Source organism: Crocodylus siamensis, chromosome 4 (assembly GCF_052110815.1).
Source record: "Crocodylus siamensis isolate JL-2025a chromosome 4, ASM5211081v1, whole genome shotgun sequence".
In the NCBI taxonomy this organism is placed as follows: Eukaryota; Metazoa; Chordata; order Crocodylia; family Crocodylidae; genus Crocodylus; species Crocodylus siamensis.
The window spans coordinates 220,827,130-220,852,781 of NC_143398.1; the positions used below are offsets into that span (position 1 = coordinate 220,827,130).

Here is a 25,652-nt window from a genome sequence, read left to right on the forward strand (position 1 = left end):
TTTTAGCTCAAAAGCACACCACCGCAATTTTCTGCACACCAACGCGCATGTTGCCACTTGTACAACTGCACAAGACACAGTACAGTGCATTTGAGTTCACGTGCAGAGAAGACTCAAAAATCAAAAAGGTGTGTGTATAAATGCCCTGTGAGAGAAAAGGATTGGAGGGGACAATTTTTAAGGCTATTTTCCAAAGAGCTTCCTGCAAATGCATGATGTTGGCCCTGTGTTCTAAATGTCTAAAACTGTACACCAGGGGTTTTCAACCTTTTTTTAATAAGTGTACCCCTGTCAGCCCCCTTTTTAATAAGTGTACCTGGGGGGGGGGTGGCAAGTAGCCAGACACTGAGCAAAGGGGGGGCAAGTGGCAGCAGAGCAGCATCTGTGTGGCCCTGCTCTCACCCCACCCTGGAAATGCTCCTGTGAGGCAGCGGCATGGGGTGGCAGTGCTCTGTCCCCATGCACCCCCACATACCCCCTGGGATCTTTCAAAGTACCCCCAGGGGTACGTGTACCCCCGATTGACAACCCCTGATCTACACCATATGTCATCATATTTGGGAACGTACATTAGGACAAATATACTCAAGAGGTTTCCTCTTAGATGTAAACAAAGTGAAACGGTATTTTTGTTTCAAATCCTTTCCCAGCCTTTGGCTGTATGGTGGCAGCACGCTGAGCTTGCTGCCTTATCAGAAATACTGCTGCTGAAGCCTGCACTGGCACAGCTCCAGGGCCAAGAGAGTGAATGCTCTCCCATGCCTTAGCTGTTCCCCAGCTGCCAAATTTGGTGGTGGGAAGGTAGGTGGGGAGAAAAACAGCAACAGCATTCACGCCCTGGGTCCCAGAGCCATACCAGCACAGGCTCCAGCAACTGTGTGGATGAGCCATAACCTCGGAGAACTTGCTGCATGATGGGCAACATAGCTGAAAGGGGCTGCCCCTGGCCATAATGTGACCTGATCCTGTCCCATGGAAATTGTGTGAGTGCATATAGCTGACATGTTAAACATTAAAGGTGCCTATACATGAGCGTGAAGGCTGCTCCGACCACTGGAATTCCAGTGCATTGGAGCACATTTGATTAAAGAATTTGCTGGGGCCTGGCAATGACGGTGCTCCAGCACCCTCCCGCATTTCAGGTATCAGTGTTTCGGCACTTAAAAGCGGCCGTGGCAACGCTTGAACTAGAGTTCAACGAATGAGCTTTAGTTCAAGTGTCCCCAACACCATTTTGAAGTGTGGGGACGCTGACCTGCAAGATGCAGCGGTGCTTTAATTAGAGCCACTAAGGCTAGGGGAGACATGACCCGCGTAAGTGATTGGGAATGGGTTTAAACCTCTAGCAGAACAGACGTTCAGTGCACAGAAACTGGTTTCAAAATGGGCAAAACCGGTGTAAGATACACCTGGGGGATGCAGTATCAGCCTTCACTGAGTTAGGTTAAGCTGGTGTGTGCATGTTAATCTCGTGTGTATATGCGTGTGCTAAGTTGGTGTGTAATGTGTGTCTGTGTGAGTGTTAAGCGGGGGGCCGGGTGCTGTGTCGGTGTACGTCCCTGTCCGTCTACCGCTGTGACGTCACAAAAGCGAGCGCAGCGCAGACCCCGCCCGGCCCCTCCCATCGACCACCCGCACATCGATTGCCCCTGCCTGCTCCGCGAGTCCTCCCCCGCCCCTCGATCAGCGCGAGCGTCCGCTCGTCCTGCCTGTTCCTCGCGGCCCCGCCCCGCGCGCTCGGCGCTCTCGGCATCGATGCGCTCGGCGCTCCCCTGCGCTGCTGCCGCCATCTTGCGGGAACTGCCGGGCCGGTAGGAGCGCGCGGCACCCTCTTCTCCCACCCCGTGGGGCCCGTGTCGGCGCCGACTGCCTTGTGTTGCAGGAGCGGCGGCGAGGAGAGGAGCCCGCGCCGCGGTCATGGCCGGTGTGAGTAGCTGTGCGGACACGGGCAGTCCTGGCCCTGCGGGCCCGAGCGCAGCGCAGGCCGGCCCGCGGCCCCTGGAGCCCGGCCTGGGGCCACTTGCCCTGCCTGGCCCCACTCTCGGGTCCTCGGCGGGGACGGTGCCGAGCGGGAGAGCTGGAGACAGCCTGGGGCAGGCCGCCGGGGCCCGTCTGCGAGGCTCGCTGCTGCGTTCGTGTGGCTCGTAGACAGCAAGGGCCGCACCTCGGAAGATCACGGAGTCCGACCCCCTGCTGTGGGCAGCAATACTGCTGAGAGCAAGTGGTCCCGGTTAGGTGTCTGTCCAGTTTCTTGTGGACAACGTCCACATCTGCTCCCAATCCTGGTCGTCCTGACTGCAGAGAAGTCCTTCCTTGTGTCCACCCTGAAACCTTTCTCTAACAGTTTATGGCTGCTGCTCCTTGTCCTCCCCTGGGGCACCCCAGTGAGCAGGTTTTCTCCCAGCTCCCGATATTGACCTCTTACATACTTATAGACGGCCATCAAGTCCGCCCTCCATCCGGATCTGTTAGTCTTTCCTCATCAGGTTTGTCCTCCAGGCCTGTCATCGTTCTTGTGGCCCATTCCCTGGACCCTTTTGAGATTGTCCACGTCTTTTTATGACATGAGCCAAACCGTGCTCCAGCGCTGCAGGGTTAATTTTTAGGAAAGGAACTGAAGCTGTTTGGGGGCTGTTAATACACGGGCACTTTGAGGTCCAAGGATAGAGACGCCGCCCATGTAGGCATCATTAGCAAATGCACCCAAATCTTCCAGTTGGCACTTGTGGGAATATCCCCTTGTGTAAAAGGCAAGGCAGAGGTGCACCCAGCAGACCAACCTGATCAGGCAAGCATAATGAGCACAGGTGAACCATATTATTTAGTTTTTTATTAATGAATTAACTGCATGAAATGAACTGTTATTCATGTATGCTCGTGCATCTCTGATACAATTAGTCTATAAGGTGTCTGTCTGCCTTGTTTTCTGCCCAGCTTCTGACTAACGAGGCTAGAGATGTAAAAGGTTAAACAGTAATTATATGTATACTGTTCAGCTCCCAGCTCTGTGCTTCACACTGCTGGGGGAGCAGCTCTGGCAGGCGCAGCCATTGATCCAGGCTGTAGCATCGCACGACTGCGGGGAAGTAACAAGCAGTTACCCAGGGAACTGGAGCTAGGCAAAGTTACATAGCAGAGCTGACAGCACTTAAATAGTGAGTGCAGCAGTGGGGCTGCCACTGGGTGTTGCGGGGACAGGCTGCACAGAGCCAGGTCCTCCCCCAGCATAACACCCACAGGGGCTCCTGCCTGCTGGACAGCCACGCTACACCCAGACAGTGCTGTCAGTCCGTAGACACCCAGAGCCCCAGGTGGCCCCTCCCACCCATCTGCCTGTCCCCTGAGCTCTGGTAGCCGCTGCCCAGCAGGGTCGCATGGTGAATGGACGTGTTACACAGGATCACAGCCGCTGGCAGAGCACCCTCTGCTAGGAAGCATGGCACCAGGGCAAGCCCTCAGCTGAGTGGGAGGAGTGTGGTGCCAGTCTGACTGCTGGCTGCATCCAGATGGGGAAGAAAACAACAGATATCCATGGACTAGAGACACCACCTGGGCATGGCACAGCTGTCCTAATAGGTGGGAGCCCCTGTGGGTGGGGGGAAGGGCACCTGGCTCCATGCAGCCCACTGCTGTGGCACCTAAGGCATCTGCTGCTGCACTCACTCCTATTTAAGCCCTGCCAGAGCCACTCCACCAACAGTGGACAACCCTGAGTCAGGGGCCCTGCCACCCTGCACTGCTGCTGCTAGTGCCATTGCCTGCCCGCTCCCACGCTTACCCCATGGAGCCTGCTGAGGCCACAGGCTTCAGTCCAGCTTTTAAAACAAGGGATCATTTTGGATTTGTGACCACTGGGATATTAGCTGGAGATCTGTTTTTAGCAAAAATAAATAAATTTCATAGATGCCATAGACATTAGGGCTGGAAGGGACCTGGAAGATCATCGAATCCAGCCCCCAGATAAAATGGTTATCGTTATTGATATTTAAGTATTGGAGTTCACCCAAGTTATTTTTTGGAGTTGTTTCAGATGGATTGCAGACTCAGGAAAACAACACTATCTTCTGTAATTCATGTTTTTGGGGCTTTCTTTTTATAGGGCTAGATCTGTTCCTGTAAATACACAGTTCTGAGCATAATGCTAATTGCCTGGCAAATGCCAGGATTGCACAAGGGCTGTATGACTTGCTGATAACCCATATACTGGCATGTTTGAAGTTGAATATGTGATCTGTATCTGCAAAACAAAATAATGTCTGTTGTACTAATCTTAGGACTTCCATGTATAACTGTAGCATCGCAGAAACATACCATAGCAGTAATTTCATTGCCTGTCTCTTTTGATGCGTGTATGTCTTCATTATTCTTAAGTTTGTTTGTTTTTTTCATTTTTGGACTGTAAAATAAATGTTTATGCACTCTGAGTATTTGGCAGTCTTCTGGGCACAAGCTGTCATAGCAGTATAAAACAGCAATATTATTGGCTTTTCAAGAATCCTGTTGTAATTTTACATAATGGGGTGTGCTAGTTCTTAGTGCAAAGTACTGAAACTTTCAGTGTTTCCTTACCTGTGTTGATTGTGTCTAGTGCTATAAGGGTTTGGGCTTTTATTAAGTGTTGTAACACAAAACAAAATAATACTGGTCATTAGAGGCCTTTATGCAATCAAAGGTATGTGGATATGCTGTCTCCCTATGCTGCTGCTTCCTTGTAATCATAGCTGGGGATGGGCTTCTACTTTTATCAAAAGCCGGACAATTTTTCTTGAAACAAATGCAAACCTTTTCTTTTATAGAGCAAATTTTTGTTTTATAGTTCTTTATTTTTACTTGCAGTATGATGTTCACTTTTCATTTTTTCCTCTTTAGGTGCTCTGTAACAGAGCAAGACTGGTGACCTACCTACCAGGATTTTATTCCTTAGTCAGAAGGATAGCAAGTCCCAAGGCTTTTTCTACAGCAGGATCGTCTGGCTCAGATGAGCCTTACGTTGCTGCTACACCTCCTGATATATGTAAGGGAAAAAAAGAATTGCGTTTATGTTCTTCTGATACCTAATATCTGAAAATTAGCAGTCTCTTTTTAAAAAAAAAAAAAAAAAGTTAGACATTTTTTTTCCTGCATAGTAAGGCACTTGATTTTGCTTAAAGCCTAGGTTATCTTCTATATTATATGATTGCATTGAAATGACTGTTTTGACTCTTAAAATCACATTTTTCCCAACATGAAAACTAATAAAAACATTCACTTTTGACAGGTCCAAGAACTGTGTGGCCTGATGAAATAATGGGACCGTTTGGCCCTCAGGACCAGAGGTTTCAGCTTCCGGGTAATATAGGTTTTGATTGCCACTTAAATGGTACAGCTTCTCAGAAGAAAATGCAAATTCATAAAAGTCTGCCTGATGTATTAGCCGAACCTTCTCCAAATGAGCGGCATGAATTTGTGGTGGCACAATATATAAATGAGTTCCAGGTAAGAAAAGTCATTTTATACATGGAACTAAACACATTATTTATTGTAACAATGTGTTTGACTTTTTGTAGATGAGGAAAAACTACCTCCCCAAAGTATTGTAATGTATGATGAAAACAAGCAGGAATGGGAAGGGAGATTGTAAGAAACATTGTTTCCCATGGAATGTATTAACCATTCCTGGATATTTTGCTAAAACTTTGACAATTTAATAGAAGTATTTTCATTAAAATGTCTCAGATAGTTGCTTCTTTATATGGGCGATATGAAAACAAGATTAGATTTGTGTATCTTTAAAACATAAAATGAGTAACTTAATGATCTGCGTTGTAAAACAGGCATTTTTAATTTTTAACTTTTAATGATTTTTTGTCTGCAGCCCATGGGTCTAATTGGTTAGGACAGTGTCCCATTAGTTGTGCCTGTTAATGCTTATGAGCATAAAAGAAATGCCTGGAAAAAAAAAAAACAACAACCAAGGACTCGCTGTAGTAGGAAGCTTTGTGAGCTTTGCCTTTTGGGAATGGCTAAGCTTACAATGATTCAGAGATGCCTCATTAACGGCAGGCAGTTTTACAATTATATTTGCTCATCTTCATTAATGAGCAATTTTTAGTTAATGTCTACTGCTTGCAGCTAATGTAGTGACTTCCCAGGCCAGGCATGAATTTTGTGGCATCCTCAGGCATAGGAAATTAGTAAAGTAATTTTTAGCAAAACACAATTTCCTGTTTTGAAAGGGATGTCTAATATTTGTCTTGTACTTGGTATGGAGTAGTTTTTGCCCCACTGTGAGCATTTGGGGGTCAGTTCACTCAACTCCTGTGGAATCAAAGCTCCAGCTAAAAACAAACAAACAACTTCCAGCTAATCCAAATATGAACTGTTTGCATAGTTGTAGACAAAGTAGCAGGAGCTCTACTGTTGCTCATAGCTTTGACAAGGTGCTATAGAGAGATTTGTAAGAGCATTGTTAGTTTGCACTTGCTGTTCAGCAGGCTGTGGGCAAGAATCAGGTCAGTTTCCACGCTGCTGTTCAGCCTGCTGTGGGCAAGAATTAGGTCAATTTCACGCTGTTGCTGTCTGGGAAGGCCCTGAGCACTAGCAAAGACAAACACTGAAGCCATTCACTTGGAAACAGGAGCCAAAACAGAGAATGGGGGAAGGGTTGGAGTAGCAGAGGCATTCATCTCATCCATCCCAGCAGCCTGGGGAGTGGTTAGATTAGTTGAGGCCCACCCACTTTTCCAACACCTGGAGGGGATTGTATTGGCCTCAAATTTATCTGACCCTTGCATGTTGAAGGTTGATTCAAAAGATTTATCTGAGCAAGGTCAGTAGAGAGCATCCTTCTTTTCCCAACACTTGGTCGACAGGAAAAGAAGATATTGGTCTTTGGTAAATAGGTTTAGTCCTCTGACTACTAGGTGTCTGGTGAATTTGTAAAACAGGTAAGTGAAAGGGAATAAAGGGCATTTGTCAGGGTGGCAGATGGGAGACAGTACTTTATTCTTTTAAAGCATCTTTTCTGTCATGAAAAGAGGAACTCCTTCAGGCATTATAGGTAGGAAAGAGATCAGAAACAGGAGAGCATGTTTAGAGAACAGCACAGAAATGTAATTGAAGTCATGGATGGAAAGAGAATGCGAGAAGCAAATGGCAGGTTCAGTAAACAAGTTGGGTTTTTTCATGTACTGTATTTAATAAAATTTTAAAATAAACATATAAGGCCCAGAATCATAAGTGTAATCATCAAATCTTGTAAACTTACATTTGGTCTAGGAAGAACTGAAGTTTGGGAAATTAGTTTTGGATGCAACAGCTATAGACGTGAGAACAATGGTTATTTTTTCATCAATAAGAAATCGCACCATAGGCTAGACTCGTGACTGCCTGATCGGAAACTAAGCTAGTCTATTACAAGTCAGCACTACCCTTTTCAAAACATAGGCCTGGAACTAAGACCTGAGTTTAACCTATTTAGTCTCAGGGTTGGTTTTTTTGACTAAACAATTTGCCGTTCCATGAGTTGGTTTCCCCACTGGTATGTTAGAGTAACAATTTTTATCAACCTCAGAAGTGCATCCTATGGGCATTTTAAAATGTTGTTTGTTTATTTGTTTCGTTTTTATTTAAGCCCTTTTTAAGAGACTTACTTGTGTGTGTTCCAGCTGCTACAGGTATTATTTTTATGAAACTACCACCAGAGCTACAGTCGTCTTCATATTGCATAGAATAAATGTGAATGTTACCATTTATGTTTCCTTGACTTTTTCAGGGTGCTGATGTCCCACAAAAACAGCAAGTTAATAATGCAGAAACATACTTTGAAAATGCAAAGGTAGAATGTGCAGTGCAAACTTGTCCCGAAATCTTACGAAAAGGTATTTTTTGGCTCTTTTTGACAGTTTTTATAACATTAAAAATTGAGATGCTGACCAGCTAATTAAACCTGTAGTGTATACAGTATTTCTAAACCTTCCAAATTTAAGCACGTTTTAAGAAATAATCCATAACAACATGATTGTTAAAGTGGCATTTCACATCAAACTAGTATTTTAAAGTAAAAAGCAAGTGTATGATTTAAATTATTTTACAAATAATATACAAATTAATAAATTGATGGTTAACCTTTTTCCTTAATTTTTTTTGTATAACTGAGATCTATTTTGAGTGTTGTCTTTTACTCAGTGTAGAAGACAGCTTTTTATTATCTAATGTATTATTTATTTTGTTTTCTTGTAAAGTCTGTCCCTCTGCTTTCTAGAAAGACAGTGGATTAGTTGAACAGGACTGAGTTTTGAGACGAGTTGGTTTTGTAACTTTGTGACTCTTGGCAAGTGAATGTGGTGTTTATAAGATAGAAACATTTTTTAATTAAGTCAAAATATAGGGCAGTGAATACAATAATTGACATTTGCCAACATTCACTTGTGTACGATTAGAAAAAAAGTATAGAGAAATATGCAAAGCCAACCTGTTGGACCCTTAAATGTGGATTTTATTTGCTTTAGATTTTGAGTCCTTATTTCCAGAGGTGACTATCAAAAATGTAACTGTTCTAACTGTAACTCAGAAAACTAACAATGATATGACTGCATGGAGTCAAGAAGTAGAGGATGAAAGAGAGATGCTGTTAGAAAATGTAAGTATTTTAAATGGTATCAGTTTATTCTTTGGTTATATATTATTCATGAGTTTAGGCCTGGCACTGGGTACTGTGTAATTTGCTTTTACAGTAGTCATTAACCAAATTATTCCTACTGAGAAAATGAGGACTTTTTAAAACTTGTTCTGCAGAATTCATGGACTTTTTTTTTTTTATGCAAAGAATTTTTGGACTGAAAAGTATTAATTATTTTGCTTACTAGCGAGAAGACTAATAGAGTCTCCTTGTGTGAGAGTAATTGTCTTTCCTTATTGCTGCAGTTTTAGATCAGTATGTTCCCCTGAATTCTAGTGTTGATTAATTTAGCCTATCTTTTATACTTCTACAAGAAAATGTTTGACATACACAAAAAATAAGTTTTCATTTTTGCTTAGTATAGCCGAATCAAACTGAATTACCACTAGAGGTGGGTCATGTCATCGTCTTCTCTTCTCTTCTTTTCTCATAACTTTTACTTGATATGTTTTGTATTTTTTTAATTACCTAATCCTGTAGACGTCAGTATTTACTACTTTAATTTTTTTTTCTCCAACTGTAGTAACTAAAATGTAACTCTTTTAAAACTTTGTAGACATTTACAAAATTAGAGAATTCTGCCTGTAGAGGGAGGGGCCTTACTGTAACAGATGAGGATCGGTGCTAGTAAAAACTAAGCTTGAACATGGTTCTATTAATTATCTTCCAAGTTTTATACGTGACTGCAGCCTGTAAGTAAAGGCCATGTAAACCTTTACTACGAGAAAAGCCATCTGAAGCTTCAACATGAAGATTTCATAAAACTCCCTTCATTTTGGCATGTTCTTGTCTTCAAATTATTTTTGGTCTGTTGGTCTTTAGCGTTGTAATCTGGTCTAATTATATGTTAATTGTCTTCTTTCTTCTCTGTGCACCCCCCTGTCAAGTCTAATGTAGTCACTGTAGGGGTGTTGGGATGTTAGATGTAACCTCCTGGCCTAAAGGTTACTAACAGCAAATTCACAATAAAATGGTCTATTTGTTTGCTGCATAGATGGTTAGAAATAACCTCTGAAGTTCTAATTTAATGTGAGAGGCTTTTGCTAAGGAGGTTATTGACAGACAAATCTGTGTGTTTACTGTCGTTAGTCTCAAGCTTTAATTAACATCACTTTAAGTGATTGCTATGAGATTGTTACAACATAGGGTCAAAAGATCTGATATATGAAAAATGCAGCATTAAATGCTGTCTTCAGATTATTTGTGTATTTAAAAATAAAATGTATAGATAACTGTTAAAAGAAATTGAAAAATAGTTCACTTTTTGAGAGAACTGTTCCTGTTTTAAGCCCTTCTAAATAGACAAGTCTACTAAGTGTAATCTGGATTTGAAATTTTGATATGCAGAACTATGAGTCTGGAGTACAAGCATAAGAATAGCGTACAAGTTTACAAACTTTGGCATCTTTTATATTTCCTTATTTTTAAAGTAATATTATGAAATTGGCATCCATGGAAGAGTAACAAAAGTAAATTCAGTCATTTATGTGTATTTGGGGGGAGAGGCTACCTAATGCAGCAAAAGAGAGAGAATCGGAAGCCTATCACATGATTGTTTGTGGCTTGTTGCCATGCCAAAACAGCCTCTAGGTTAGCATGGTATGTAATCTGGTCAGTGTGGATGTCACAGATGTAATGCTTCTTAAGATTATGGTTTGTTTCTTTTACATGTCAAACAAATGAAAGAATTCTGACACCACAGATAACAACCAAATCTTTGTTTTATCAGATCAGTTGCTATATAGAAGCTGTCATTTTCAGAAGATAAATTCTTACAATTTTTGAGTTCGTGCTTTGGGGATCTTTAATTGGGGAGGAGAATATGATACCATTTTTCTAAAAATTATTATAAAACTTTAATTAATTGGTCTCCGTCATTTGTTTGAAAAATGTAGGAGCAAAACTTCCATTATTTACCCTGAAAATATTTGGAAGAATGGAATTGCCCACTGTTAATTACAACATGGTAATTAATTTCAGGAATCAAAGAACAGAATACTTACGAAACTATTTCAGTATCTATAACTAGAGTTGTTAGTGTTCTGATTTATTTTTAAGAGCATTTGCTATTTGATTGTAATTGAACTATCTCACATTATTCTGTCCAGTTTTCCATATATTTTGAACAAAAAAGCCTTTTCAAACAAAGATATAAATGTAATGAAATGTTATAGCATCAGATTAGGAAAACCACGTTTGCTCTACAAGTGAAATGGAGAAATAGAGAGCTTCATGAAGTAATGACTGACTTCTTAAAGAGGTTAACAGGTATGACTGCAGTCTGCATGAGCAATCAAAGTAATTACATCATCCTGGTTGTACAAATTTTTAATCCTTTACTTACTGCTATAAAGAATTTCTTTTAAGATCTCATGTGACTGTCATAGTGTAATATGTCATTAATTTTAATCCTCTTAGTAATGTTGATCTTTTTCCATTGTGTTGAACTTCACATTTTTTGGTGTAAATTTAAGATCTTCATGAACTCCCATTTTAAAAATTGATTTTATATTTAAATGTAAAAGGAGTACCTCCATTTTAATGTGATTTATATTTCTTCTCTTTTAGTTCATTAATGGTGCCAAAGAGATTTGCTATGCGCTATGTGCTGAAGGATATTGGGCAGACTTCATTGATCCTTCTTCAGGACAAGCAGTAAGTTGCTTTGCAGAATGGGGTGGGGAATGGTGATTTGGCTACATAAAGTTGTAGTGGTTTGTGAATTACTTGGTTAAAATTCAGCTCAGACATCGATGAGATGGTTCGTACTAATTTTTAAATCGATGATGATGGTCATGATTCTGTTTCTAGATGCTTTTTATCCATGCCATACAAACTGCAGGTACAATAGTCAGTCTAAAGAAAAATGTTGACAAAAATGCAAGAAATGAAGTGTGAAGAATGAATTACCTTAGAATCCCTAACAGAAAAATCACTGCTAAAATAATATGTGATGTAAATGCTTATGTGTTGTTTAGATAATTTGATAGTTCCCACTCCTATTTTAAACACAGCTATTTTTAAAAAAACTAAAATCTTAACTTTTCGTTATATTATTAAGGCCATTGCATTGAAATTCATTGCACTGAAAACCTAAAGTGGGATATAACCTAGCTTAAGATATTTTGATGGGTACAATTGTTACATCTGTCTATGATGTGTCTTTTACTTGAGTGGGCCCTAATAAGGTAAATAGAGATGACTGGTTAACTGTTAAGTTGACTAGACTCTTTTTTCAGTGGAACAGAATCCTCTCTTAGTCATGTGTTATGCATGTATGGCCTTTTGCAACCTAGAATCGCATAGACAAAGAGAACTTCTAGCCAGAGCAATCTATGAAAGTGGTATTTGCATATATGTAGTTTCGTTCAAAAGAGCTGGGTGGCATTGAATCCTGTTGTAATATCTTCTTGCCAAGTGACTCTTCTTACTTTGGTATTAAGTGCTCATTAGAAAAATATAAACATGCTGTTTTAATGTAAAACATACACTGACAGTACTAAAATATATAGGAAAACTTCATTTGTATGAATACAGATTTGAGAAACATGAGTCCTTATTTTTCAGTCCCAGTTTTTTTAATATCTACTTGGTCACATTGCACAAGTAATTTTATCTCTGGGTCTTGTTTTATCACATGCAAAGTACTGTATTTACTGAAATAGAAGACGGCCCCCCAATAATTAGATTCTATACTTTTTTTTAATATATATATTTGTTAGAAATCTCTAGGTACAGAATCTAATTATTGGAGGTTTGCCTTGAATTTGTTCCCTTTCCATTGCTACAGTAGGGAAAATAAATCCAGGGAGTTTAGCCCTTTGCTCTCTGCTTCTCCCTAACTTTTTTCCCTGGCAGCCCCTTCCCCCTCACTTTACTGTCAATCCCTGCTCTCCTTGAGCACATGGAAATGAGAAGCAAATTTGAAAACAGTAACCTTGAAATTAAACATAGTTGTAGTAATTTGTATATAGTACTTAGTTCATCCAGAATTAATGCACGTTACCTTTTTTTTGAAACTGCTGTAAGTTTTAGCATAGGTGTTTCATACAGATGTTTTTGAGTATCACTTTTGCATGGTATTAATCCAAAGTCAAAAGGCTCGTGATTTACCACGGAGTTCACTGGGTTGGATCCCACCAGAGTCAACAGCATTTCAAGTCATGGTGAGGGACAACATTGCATGCAGTTCACCTAGAATACCCTCTGTCCTGCCCTCTCTCACCCTGGCACATATTATTATAGTCCCACCTTCCACAGTAACCTATACAGCTTGGCACTGCTCAGTATATGTGTATACTCCAGATACCACCCCCGTCCCCAAAAGAGCCATGTGCTAATTAGCCCCCGCTAATGATTGAAACTGGGTGCTCTTGCCACAAGTCCTGGAATGCTCGAAAAAATATGCAGATGTGGTGCAGGGCGACCTGATATGGCTTCACTTCATGAAGGGCAAGGCCACACTAATTATATGGGCCAGGCTGAGAGAGGGAGTGGCAGAGGGATTCTGGTTGAACTGCAGTGTTGTGGTTCACCATGACTTGTAAAGGAGTCAACTGTGAGGGGGATTGCACTTAATGGGCACTAGCATATATTTTATTCAAATGGATTACACTCACCTATCAGCATGTTGGCCATGTGTTTTACAGTTATATTCAGTGTTGGTTGCTTTTAATTAATTAATTAATTAATTGACTTCATAACTTTTCCATTACTGAGCACATGCTGCTTTTAGCAGCAGTTTAATGATAGACAATGTATTTAGTCATTTTTTTTCCATATGCTCAGTAGAGGGGAATCTCATCTTGTATTTGAGTAAACGTGGTGATAGCAATAAGTGCCTTGTAGAGCTATTGCTTAGAATAGTTAAAATGTGTACGGAATTTGAGTATAAAGTTAAATTTCTTTAGGCTCTAAAACATAAGGATGAAAGTCTAGATCCTACAAGCTGTCACTGCAAAGTCCCATTTACTTTTTGAAGTGAAGTGATAAAAATGAACTTGTATAATTTAACTGTTTTTAATAGTTTATTGCAATGCATTCATTTTAGAAGCTGTAGTGTATTTTAATTTTGCTGTTTTCAGGGACATTCTTTATCCTCGCAGGTGTTTTTGGAAATGGTAAACCTTTCACAACAATTAATTTTTAATGACAGCCACTGTATTTGCACCAAAATAAAGTTCATATGTAATCTAAATAAAGAGTGTCAACATGTGCCAGATCTGGCCTGCAAAGCCAGGTTACCTGGCCCACAAGGCTCTTGGAGCAGATGGGAATTTAAGGGTGGCACAAGCAGAAGCAGGGCCTGCTGCCAAAATTAGGATTCAGACCCCCACTGGGGACATGTTCTGGCAGTATGGTGCAAAGCAACAGCTGTGTCAACCCCCAGAATTTTCTAGTACTATAGGTGGGTCTAGGTACTTCCCAAGGCAGAGGCTAAACATGTTTGCAAACAATTTTAGTGTCAAAATCCTGTGGGATGAAGGTTAATTTGAGTGCATCTGTCAGAAAAAAACAAAAAGGTCTGGGTATAGTATCCACAGTAAAATACTTAAATTGGTTTCAAACAATTCAGTTAATATTCCTAGGTATCTATTTTGTTTTAAAGTAAGCTAGGTCCTAGCTGAGGGTGTCTGATCCAAAATATTCATGACTCTAAGAAAATTTTCTCTCTTTTTCCAGTTTTTTGGACCATACACCAACAACACGCTTTTTGAAACAGATGAACGCTACCGTCACTTAGGATTTTGTGTTGATGATCTTGGTTGCTGCAAAGTTATTCGACATCATCTCTGGGGCACACATGTGGTTGTAGGAAGCATTTTCACTAATGCTGACCCTGACAGTTCAGTCATGAAGAAATTGAGTGGAAACTAGGGACCTTTTACCTACTGAAATTTGACATCTGACTTGTTTTACTTGATGATTTTGTCTATAAATGCTGTCAGCAAATACCAAACTTCAAAGTGTGCGCTCACTTGAATAATAAAATAACTGTTATTTATTTTAGTCTGTGTGTAAACACCTCCTTGATGTTCAATATTATTTGACATCTTATTTGGTAAGTACACAGATGTGCCATGTGACTCTTTTTTAAAAGCTGAGTGCCACCCTTGTGTAGATCAGCATAGCATCAAACATAGTTTAGCCACATTTGACCTAAAAATATTATCATTTGCCACATTTTTTTTCAAGTCTGTTACCTTTACTGTGTGTCTGAACAAATGTAAGCTTCTTGGTGAAATCCTGACATCACAGAAACCTGTAGGAATTTTGATCCTAATTGGGCCAGGATTTCACCTACTCTAACTACAAAAGATTGTATAACTTGTGGTTGTGAGTGTTGGAGTGAAGATGAACCAGGTTCACTGGTCTGAGATTTGAATAGTGTAAAGTTGAATCTTCAATTATCTTTTAAAGGCAGTGCTACTAAAGTAGTGTGGTGTTCAGTTAATTTTATGATTGAAGTCCTCTGAATTTGCTAGTCGATAAGAAGTCTTAATTCCTACCAGAATAGGTCATGTCTTAATGTCTTTGTTTGTTTCCATATTGTCTTAAATCCTATTTTATTTCTCATTGTAAAAGGCTAAATGTAGTTAATGAGGTGTTCATAATTTGCATTTCATTAGTGTGTCTTTTGTAATGTACATGGTGCTTAAGAACTGATAATTAGTCACACTATCAAAAAGAGCACAGAGGACAATTTCTGGATTTTTCTACCATTTTTTTCATTCTGCTGCCTTGTGTATATACAGCTTAGAGAAGATATCCATTATAAAAATTTGCAATCCTTGAAGGGGAAGCCTGACATGTTACAGGCATAGTTCACCCTGTAGCAGCACAGGAACTATAAAAGTTAATAGTTGTTCCAGAGAACAGTAGAGGACTCGGTATCTAAAATACGTAAACTGTCAACTGCAAATTACCTGAACTCTTCTTTATTCTGCATATCAACTTACCTCATTGCTGCTGTCAAAATCTAGTAGCAAACTGAAACTATGTTATGTTTGCATTTGTTGAAACTACCTATTGATACTCATTGCCATGGTTATTCCAGTTCATGCAACTGTGGAACTGAAACATTATGATGCAGTTGAAACCTAGTTAATGTGAAACTTACCCAGGTTGTGAGTGACTGAGTTGACACTCTAAAAGGTTTCTCTTCAGTTCTCTTAGTTAGCTGAATACTTTACTCTTGAAACAGTATTCAGAATGGTTTGCACCAGAAAGAGGACACTGGACTCTTCTGGCTTTGTGTACTATTTATCATTTTTACTGAGGACCTAATCCAGTCCTCAGTGAAGTCTGTGGGTGCCTTTCTGTTGGCTTCAGTGGACTTTGAGATGCTTGTAGCTCACCAGTCATGAAAGTGAAAAGAAAAGGAACATCCCTGTTCTACAATATAGCTCTTGATAGGCTGTCTCCAGGCATTCTTCCTGCAATCCAAGAAATGCCATATGTAATCGCAAAATTTGCCTTTGAATTATGGACTTAATCCTTGTTACTAATATCCAGAAATGCTTGTAATACTGGTAATTGTTCTTCCTGCTTGCGGAACCAACTGCATTTTTGCATAGTAAACAAGAAATTCTTGCTAGACCTAACTTAATAGTCACTACCAAAATGAGGCTTGATCTTGCCATATGACTTTCAGTTATGTTGCTATGGAGATTTTCACTGAACAAGATGATTTTCAAACTCCTGTCTGTAAAAATAGTTACTAAGCCATTGCCTTGAAGCTTCTGACTCTCAAAACCTGTTATTTTAATTTGTGTGTAGTCACCTCATGACTTTTTTTAATAACTCACTTGACTGTACCTCTCTTGGCATACTTTTTTGTTTCTAGTACAGAAAACTGGTTATCTAGTTACTGTCCAGAAAATCTCAAACTGAAGTTGGGAGCACTTGGGTTTCAGCTGATTTTTCTATTATAAATCCATGCTCAGAAAGGCTGTACCATTTATGGTTTTATGATTACATTCAGAAAACGGGTGAAATCCTGGTTACACTGAAGACCATGGAAATTGTGCCATCAAGTTCATTTAAGTCAAAATTTTAGCATTTTTTCCATAAAAAATACTCTGAAAACCTTTTTCAGAATACATATATATTTATAAAAATGTTCAGTGTGATTCTCAAAAGTACTCAACATTTGACCTAATTCCACCCCTGCAAACCAGTTGGTTTGTTGCAATGATGAATTGCTGAATGGTTTTGAAAACCCAGGTTCTCATAGTTTAGTTCCCCTAAAGTATGATATCTTGCTGCTACAGTATCTTATTCTTAAATATAGCTTTGTTATGTGTCATTTTGCAAATAAATGATCCAAACAAGGTGTTTAGTATTCTGAAATGATGGATTTTTTACAAACAGTGAAACACAAATGGGGTTTGCATCTATTATCATAGCTGCCTGCTAGTGGAGAAAACCTGCTTTTTGAATCTGAGACCTGTTGTTAACTTTTCTAAACTAACTTGAGCACTTCAGATTTTTTTTATTTTTTTTTTAACTGGGCTGAATGCAATCCTCTCCTTCTTCCCCCCCCCCCCTTTTACTGGATAAATGTTAAAACAAGTTGTTTAAAGTTGTATATCTTGTTTTTTCAGTATTAACACTGACCTGTTTGTGTATTCTATTTCTTACTTGAGGTAGGATGCACAAATTATAAATGTGTTCTTGAAATCATCTCCAGACCTACATAGCTTTTATCACTTGTACTAATCAAAAATAAATCCAAAACTGCATTTCATAAGGATTATGTTAGAGGTTGAAACATTTTGTCAATGTCCATAGCTATAATGGTGTATAAAGCTAAATGTTGCAAACCACCCATACCTGTTAAAGATAAGGAAAAAACAACTTGTGATGACTTAACAAGGTAACTAATCTTCTAAACTCTGGTATTAAATCATTTATTTTTGTGTTTTAATTATTGATACTGCTATTATAGGGCCCACGCTGCTATTATAGGACTCAGGCATTGGAAAAAGTAACGAGATAAATTCCTGTTGCAATATATATTAGCAATAAATTTTTTTAAAAGTCTTTATCTTCTGATTGCTTTTTCTAAATAATTTAAAATTAGGATTTATATTAGCTGTTAAGTGGGAACTTCCATATTCTGAGAAGAGGGGCAGAACTGTCTCCATTAGTGTGAAAGAGAACACCTCCACTTGCTTGAACAGTCAAAGCTAATAGAAAGCTGTTGCTTTTTTTTGTTGGAGTTTCATTGTATATTTTGTGTAAATCACTTTTTATTTTAATTACCATTTTCGAGATTGGAAGATAAAGTTTTTTTTTTCTGTATAAAAAGACCTTGGCTGTATGAGTCGCAGGGACTGCCTCTAAGATCAAGCACTGCTCTCAATACTGCAGGGATCCAGAAGCCATGGAGACAAACAGCTGACTGGTAGAGCAATAGACGTAGGATCTGTCAAGGAAGTTGTTGCTTGAAAAAGCAGCTAATCAAGCAAAATCCAGACAGGAAGACAGAAGTGAGCCCCGTGTCTCTGCCCATACATCTTACTTCTGTTGTGTAATGCTTAAATTAATGGGGCTTTGTCTCACAGAGACCTATGAGTAACAGAAGCTGTGCTTCTTAAGTGTAGGAGTGATGAGATGACCATGCGAGTAATGGAAGAAGAAACAAGACTGGGAACAAAAATGCTTTGAGCACGTGCTTTGTATGAAAGCAAAATCCCATGGGTTTAAGTAACCTGAACTCTGGCTTGTACTGTATGATAGTGCCTATGGTTGGATCAATAATCTTGTTATACAATACAAATAAACCATGTTTCACCTGTGGGTGTATTCAAGCACCAATTCCATTTTTCCTATTGATCTGGGGGACTGTGCTCATGATTTTATAGGTGGAATAAGGCTTTCTGATTGAGTGTTGGTCAGTCCTTTCATAGAAATGATTGTAAGGATGCTCTCAGGCTATACCTTTACTGTTTTATTCAAATCATAAGGATGTCCCAGATCCCTAATGAATCTTGTGGACTATCCTCTAATAATTTGCTTTGTTTGTGTCTTTATCATTCCATCTATCACACTCAAAAAAACCATATTTGCGCTCACTTTTCTGGACTTACTGGTTTCAATTAGTTATGATGTACTCTCAGTATCAGAGCACAAATTGTCCCTTAACATCCTTACTTTAACTTTGACCCATAACACCCTTACCAAATGCAGAAAGAACAGCAAGAGTAAGACTAAACAAATCAAATGAGCAAAGAGGAGATGCAAAGGGCTCTCAGAAACAATGGATGAAGCAGAGAAGAGACAGTTCAGTGCAGAAAGAATGACAGAAGTAATACAAAACTAAACAAACGAGCAAAGGACATCATAGAAGAGATGCAATGGAAAGGCAAAGGGAGAGACAATAGAAGACAGGCTGAAAGAGTAGACAATAGATTCACTGAAGACTAGATTGAGGAACATAGTTGTAGCTTGATGAATGTGGTGTGCCAATTTTGTGCCTCTTTAAATTTTCAAGCTGAAAGACCATCAAATGGCCAATTCCGAGGTTGTTGTCATAAGGGTAAAGATTCTGTCTCCAAGAGTTTTTTTTGCAGGATTTGATGACCAATCAGAACAACAAGCATTACCAGAACTTTAAAACAAACATTTGATTGTACAACAGTGTATTGTCTGTTGAGCAAAGATCATTGTGACAAGATGTATGATTCACAGACCATGTGGAGGAATAAATTAAAATACACTGTGCATGGAAAATCATCAATATCTGAAGATATATCCAAAGGAGTTTAGAGAGGAGACACTTGGAAATGTTGATGGATACCCGTTGTATAAAAGACGACCAGGCAGAACAGCTCAAGTCGGTAATGACACGGTGGATAACAGAAACATGGCACCCTATAGCAAGTAACCTATTTTTTGCCCATCAGTTTTGACAGGCTTTTACACTAGTGTTTTTATAATGTACTCTAAGCCCTGGTGCTCTGGATAGTAATGCTCATGCCTTTGGTCCCAATGTAGTTCAGAAACTGCATGTGGGCAAATCCAGCAGTGACCTCCTGTGGATTAGAGTCTGAATAACCTTTGCTCCCAGCACTGCCTGAATGTTACTGCAGACCTGGGCATCTGATCTGTGGATTTACTCATGTGGAGCTGGTCAGCAACAGATACAAAGCTACTGGAAGAAGGGGGGTGTTGCTTGTCCCCAAATAGTAACTGCCACCTGTTTTTTTTCATGTTCTTTGATGCCCTCATGGACCAAGGGGTTGCTCAGTGCAGATATCACTGAATGTTGCCCTGTTCATTCTAAATCCTCGGTAAGACCAGTCCATTCTTGCCTTTTTGCCCTCAGACTAACAGTGGGCCATCAGTAAAGGAGGAATTTGAAATGCCTATGCCAGATGAATGGAAGCTGCCAGCACTTGGGGAGCTACAGGGGACAGTACAAGAACTTCCCTGTTCACTTAGTCTTCTACGTGTGCTAAGGTGGGTAGCTGTGGTAGGCTGGATGAAGAAACAGTATTTTAATAAAGTAATTGATAGGTCTGAAAGAGTTCAGTTCAAATCCTGCATTCTGTTGCACTGAGTTAATTCTAGGGATCTGGATCAGTTTACTCGGGATTGGATCTGCTCTAAAAGTACAGATTGTGGTCTTTAACCTCATATTTAAATTGGATTTTAAAACTTGTAAGAGACCAAACAAAAATTAATCTTTCTCCAGCTGGTACATGAGTAAAAAGATCTAATATCACAAAGAGGGATTGAGTAAAAACACACAGTCACAGAGATTGTAGAGCTTTGAAATACAATATCAGCTTAATTGCCTCGCCTGCCTCACATGTGTTCAGTCTTTAAAACCTTTGTTTTATGAAGAGAGACTTTCACACTATTTTTACCACAAGCTCTTGAAGGCTGTCAATCAAACGGATCCTTTCCAGCTATGCACTTCACAAGAACAGAAAAAACAGCCTAAGTAATTAAACAGGCCTCATTCATCAGAGCATAAATGCTAAAGAATCCCATTCTCTCCACCAGCAAACACCTGAATAAAATACCTCAAAGGTCAAAGGTGCATCATGAGGAAAAGAAGCTCTTTTCTTCTTCTGCCATCTTGATTTCAGGCCTCTTGCCCCTCACTGGTAATTGAGGTGTCATTCAACAGCAGATATTGCTGTTAATAAAATATTAAGAAAGCAACATAGTAATTTTAGACAGTTCCAAATAACTGACCCAAGACAGCTAAGGCTTCAGAGGCAGCCTCTCTGATGTTAAATACTTTGCCAGTGTAACTTGTATAAAACCAGGGCTGAGACCTTGGGTCTAACTTTAAAAGCCACTGTCCAGTCCATGCTATGCTAATTGCTGAGTGGTTCAGAAATAAATAAGCTTTGTAGCCTGTTACCTAGGATATGCATTTCTGAACTGGTTAAGCCTATATGGTACCATCCTGTCCTGCTTTTTTCCTTTCTTCAGGGTAATGTAGCTAACAACCTCTCTAAACTAATTGCCACTATTTGTATACAATAACAATCCTTAAATGTTAAATTAATATGTGTTGCTATGGTTAGGCAATTCATTTTGCAAAGAAGGTTTTACTGTAAACATTCATCCATGCATGATACTGAAATACCCTTAAATTGCTCTATATAGTATATAACAAGTGTTTCTTGGACTCCTAAAATAGTTCAGTGCCCATAATCCTCCTTTTCTTATCAGGACTAGTTCAATGCATGTAATTCCCCCCTTTAGCAACATAAAATGACTGAAAAAAAATTATATGCATTTTCTCCAGTAGTCAAAAACCAATATGAAAAGTTTTAATAAAAGTGTGTGTGTGTGTGTGTGTGTGTGTGTGTGTGCACACAGTAGGCCAGTTTCTCTGAGCACATTCCAGAGCTTTTAAGAGTTACTGCCAGCAATTTGGCAAGAAATTTGCATTTGGAATAGAGCTGTATGATGCATGGCAAGGTTGGGATCAAACTGAAGCCTCTAAGGCCCAAATCCAGCTCCTCTTTAGGTAGGTGAGTAGCACAAAAATTAGCTACATAATTGATACTTCGGGCCACTTGTGTGTATATTAGATCCTACTTATCTTACCCTTCTAAGCATACTACCAAGAATCAGTCACTCATCCATTTCTGATTCCCATGTAACATAATTTAGTAAATGCTGCATGTTTCAGTTGTTGTAATCCCAAATACTATCTAACCCAAATGGATCTGTGCACTATTATGTTTCTGCTCTTGGATCATCATGGTCATAACATTGCTGAGCTTGGACTCTTCCTCATAGTATTTTACAATGCAATAAGAACTATTTAAGGCAATATGATTTTGAACTCCCTGCCTCCATCCAACGAATCACATATAGTAGAATCTGAGAGAGGTAGTTGGCTGTGTTTGTTAGTCAGAAAACAGGCAGAAGACCTAACAGGGTGACACCTTAGGGTGCTATATATTATCTCTAGCAGTACATATGTCTAGGGCTGACTGAGGAGTTTTAGGTTGCATTCAAGTTGGCATGGGCCCTAATGTGCAATGCACTGACCTGCCATCAGAGGGCTGGTGAACAGAAGCAGGGCTAGGACAGTGATTCAATTAATTAATTCAGATGGGTTACAATCCGAATCTGAAGAATCACTGCTGATACAGTGAATCAGTGATTCAGACATAGACACAGGTACCAATTCAAGGTACCAGTGCGGCTTGTGAACGCTGCGATACTGGAGTGGATGGAGCATCCCACAGGAGCACGGGGCGGGGCCCACCACATGCTTGGCAATGAACCCAAAAGTGGACTGGAAGTACTTCCAGCCCACTTCCGGGTCCACCAGGGAGCACAGTGTGGGGCCCCTCTGTGCCTCCCCCTTGGCAATCAGTTGCTGGGGGATGCTGAGTGCCCCCCCAGTCCCAGGAGGCACCAGTAACTGAGCCAGGGTGCATGGGGGGCCCCCTCACTCGCTCCCTGGTGAACCCAGAAGTGGGCTAGAAGTGCTTCTGGTCCATTTCTGGGGCTGTTGCCAAGTGCGCTGGGGAGCCCCTGGCACTCCTGTCCACCCTATATCACAGCACTCCCCAGCCACCTGCTACCTAGAGGTATGTAGAAAAAACATTTAAAGCTGTGTCTGTGTCTGAGTTGCCAAATCTTTCCAAATGTCTCCAGATTAATTCAGAGGGTTCTGATTCGATTCAGAGACATTAAAGGGTCCTCTGATTCAATTCAGATTTGGAGATTCAGCCACTGAATTGGGCTAAATCTCTGCCGAATCGAATCGGGGACTGAAGCCTCGCACAACCCTAGTACTTAGCTTATCTTTTCTTGCCTTAATGTGCAGACGCTCCTGTTTAAGAGCCCTTAACGTATGTGAAAGTGAACATGTAACAAAAAATCTTAGAGGCCAACTTATCTGGACATGCACAAACTTTCAGAGGTGACAGGCTCTACCTTGTCAGAAGCTGTTACCTCCAAAAGTTTATGAATTTCTAAGTGAATGAGTTAGCCTCTACGGGCGTTTTTATACACGTACACATTGCTGCCCTGGGTGCTTTGAAAAGCTCCCAGCACTGCGATGCATACAGTTGTATAAGCAGCAAAACGTGCACCAACACTGAGAAAATGGCAGTGGCACATTTTTTTAACTAAAACACCTTGGAGGTACTTTAGTTCAAAAGCGGACCACTACCATTTTCTGTGCGCTGACATGCATTTCGCTGCTTATACAACTGCATGCAGAGCAGTGCAGTTTGCTTCAGCTCTTGTGCAGAGTGGACTCAATTAGTCAAGGCTGCTCCGAAGTGGCGGATCTCCGGCATGTTGCTGGAAAAAAAGGATGTGTATAAATACCCAGCCGTGCCCTCTCCCAGATACTGAAACTGGAAAAGTTACTTCAGTTCCCATCTGAACATAACACTACATAATTGTTCCCACAGAACATTAACTTTGTTTCCAGTAATGCTTCCACTCTTTCTCTAGGGAAACTGTTTAATAGACCTGTCTACAATTTCTTTTCCTGATAGTATGTTTCCATTTTCTTTGGTCAGTTTTATCCCTAATTTAATTGTGGGCTTGTCAGCTAGGAGCCTATTGGAAGGCCGTATCTTGGCATAACTAAGTTTTCTGACTGTGCTTTACACTTATGTAATTTAATATTTCCTGCTGTGGCTTGTGAATAGTTTGCCAAATTTTCATGCTGATCTTTTGAGGAGATCTCTCATTGACTATACAGGATTTATCGTTCTAGCTCTCAACCTTCCTTATTAATTTTTCATGACACTAGAATAACGCACAGTGAACTCAACCAATCTATTCACAAAAAGCATTCATGACACACTTTTTTTGTATTGTTCAACTAGCTCTAATTAATAGCTATTCTTAGCATCATCTTGTTTTGTATTAGGACAGTGTTTGGCTAAACTCGATAGGGGACTGTAAACTGTAGCCCATAGTCTGAACACGGTGCTTTCAAGGGAAAGAAAGCATCAGGAGGTGGTGGCAGCAGCTAGAATGGGACATAGAAAGTAGGCCAAAGGAAGAAAGAATGAACCAGATACAAAGAGAACAAGAACTGGGATCAAATGAGACCAGTATCATGCAGTTGAAGATGAACATGCTTAAAACCAGCTGTGAATGTTTGGTTGTAATAACCCCCCACCCATGCACACTGTATTTATCCAAATCCAAGATGACCCTGACTTTGAGACAACCTTCCCCACCAATAATTAGATTCTACACATAGGAAATGTATACGTTTATTATAATTTCCCATGTATAGAATCAAATGAATTATTGGAGGATCATCTTAAATACATCCTCCCACCACCAGCGCAGGCAGTGGCGGAGAAGTGATGAGGGGAGCAGTACAGGGGCAGGCAGTAGGGGGGTCATGTGGTAAGGCAGGAGGTGGGAGAGCAGTGGGGGACAGACAGTAGTGGGAGAGGTGGTAGGAGGCAGGCAGTGTAAAGGTGAGGGAGCCGGGGGGCAGGTGGGGGGCAGGCAACTTGCCCCCTGCCACCTGTCCCTTCCCACTTATCTGCCCCTTTATGCCTGCTCCCTTCCACTCCTTCCCCCCACCCCCGCCACACACACAGCCTCAGGCTCCTGCCTCCCCCTTCCCCCTGTCCCTCCCCCTCAGCTTCAGCACTGGCAGGCTCCATCCCTGTTGCAGCCTGGGGCATGGAGCACAGCCCCCACCCAGCCTTATAGATGCAGTATGGGTCAGCCCCACTGCTATGGGGCTGGCCAGGGCAGCCTGGGGCCAGCACCAAAGGAGGGAAAGGAGAGATGGGGTGGGGAGAGAAGCAGTGATGCAGTGGGGGACACATGGGAAAGGCGAGAGTGAGGGGCAAGATGTGATCTGAGGCTCTGGGGTAAGAGGTGGCAGAGGAGCAGGCAGCAGCCTTAGCTTCAGCCCTGACCCAAGGTTGGAGCTGGAGCTGCAGAGCTGCCTGCTCCCCCATTGCCTCATTAAACCAGGAAAGCAGGTGGAGGGGGAAGGGGAGGGGGAGGGAGGAGTGGGGTTTTGTCATGGAATCAAGTAAATATGATATAGAATTATACATTGGCTTTTCAAACATGGAAAAATAACGAGGGTATTGTCTTTGAGCAATGCATGTCTGGACTAATGGAGCCACAAACACATTGCCTGATGTTTGACAACAATGCAAAATGATGACAATACTCTGTAGAAGCTGCAAGAATAAGATATGCTTTGCTTTTTGTTTTGCAGCCAATTCTGTGTCCTGCTGGTTTATAAGGGAATGTCAGTAGCACATATATTCTTGGCTGTATACATCTTACTGAAATACAAATGCCATCCTTTAAAGGCAATCCTATGTCTCTATTTCAAATATAGCTAATGATGCAAATATTTACATTGAACATTATTTAACTTTTTGTTGCATTTCTTTTATATTTTGATTTTGGGCCAAGTCAGTCTCACAGTAACCCCATGGTACAGTAAGAATGATGCCTAAGCCAAGTGAGCAGAGTTTTTCTCTTCTGTGTGTTTTTAATC

The 25,652-nt window shown here is 40.6% G+C and overlaps 1 protein-coding gene across 1 annotated transcript; it reads left to right on the forward strand.

The window, feature by feature from the left end:
• The first annotated feature begins 1,751 nt into the window (after positions 1–1,751).
• MMADHC (metabolism of cobalamin associated D) lies at positions 1,752–17,704 on the forward strand. The gene is made up of 7 exons (XM_090045772.1): positions 1,752–1,926; positions 4,870–5,014; positions 5,258–5,475; positions 7,754–7,859; positions 8,490–8,620; positions 11,228–11,314; positions 14,342–17,704. Exons 1-7 carry the CDS (start codon positions 1,918–1,920, stop codon positions 14,534–14,536), a joined length of 891 nt encoding a protein of 296 aa, XP_089901898.1. The 5' UTR covers positions 1,752–1,917; the 3' UTR covers positions 14,537–17,704.
• The last annotated feature ends 7,948 nt before the right edge of the window (positions 17,705–25,652 follow it).

Bases quoted from the DNA above. Each gene is read 5' to 3' on its own strand.
- MMADHC (XM_090045772.1), top strand. The intron at 5,476-7,753 runs GTAAGAAAAGTC...TGACTTTTTCAG, and splicing joins AATATATAAATGAGTTCCAG to GGTGCTGATGTCCCACAAAA. The intron at 7,860-8,489 runs GTATTTTTTGGC...TATTTGCTTTAG, and splicing joins TCCCGAAATCTTACGAAAAG to ATTTTGAGTCCTTATTTCCA.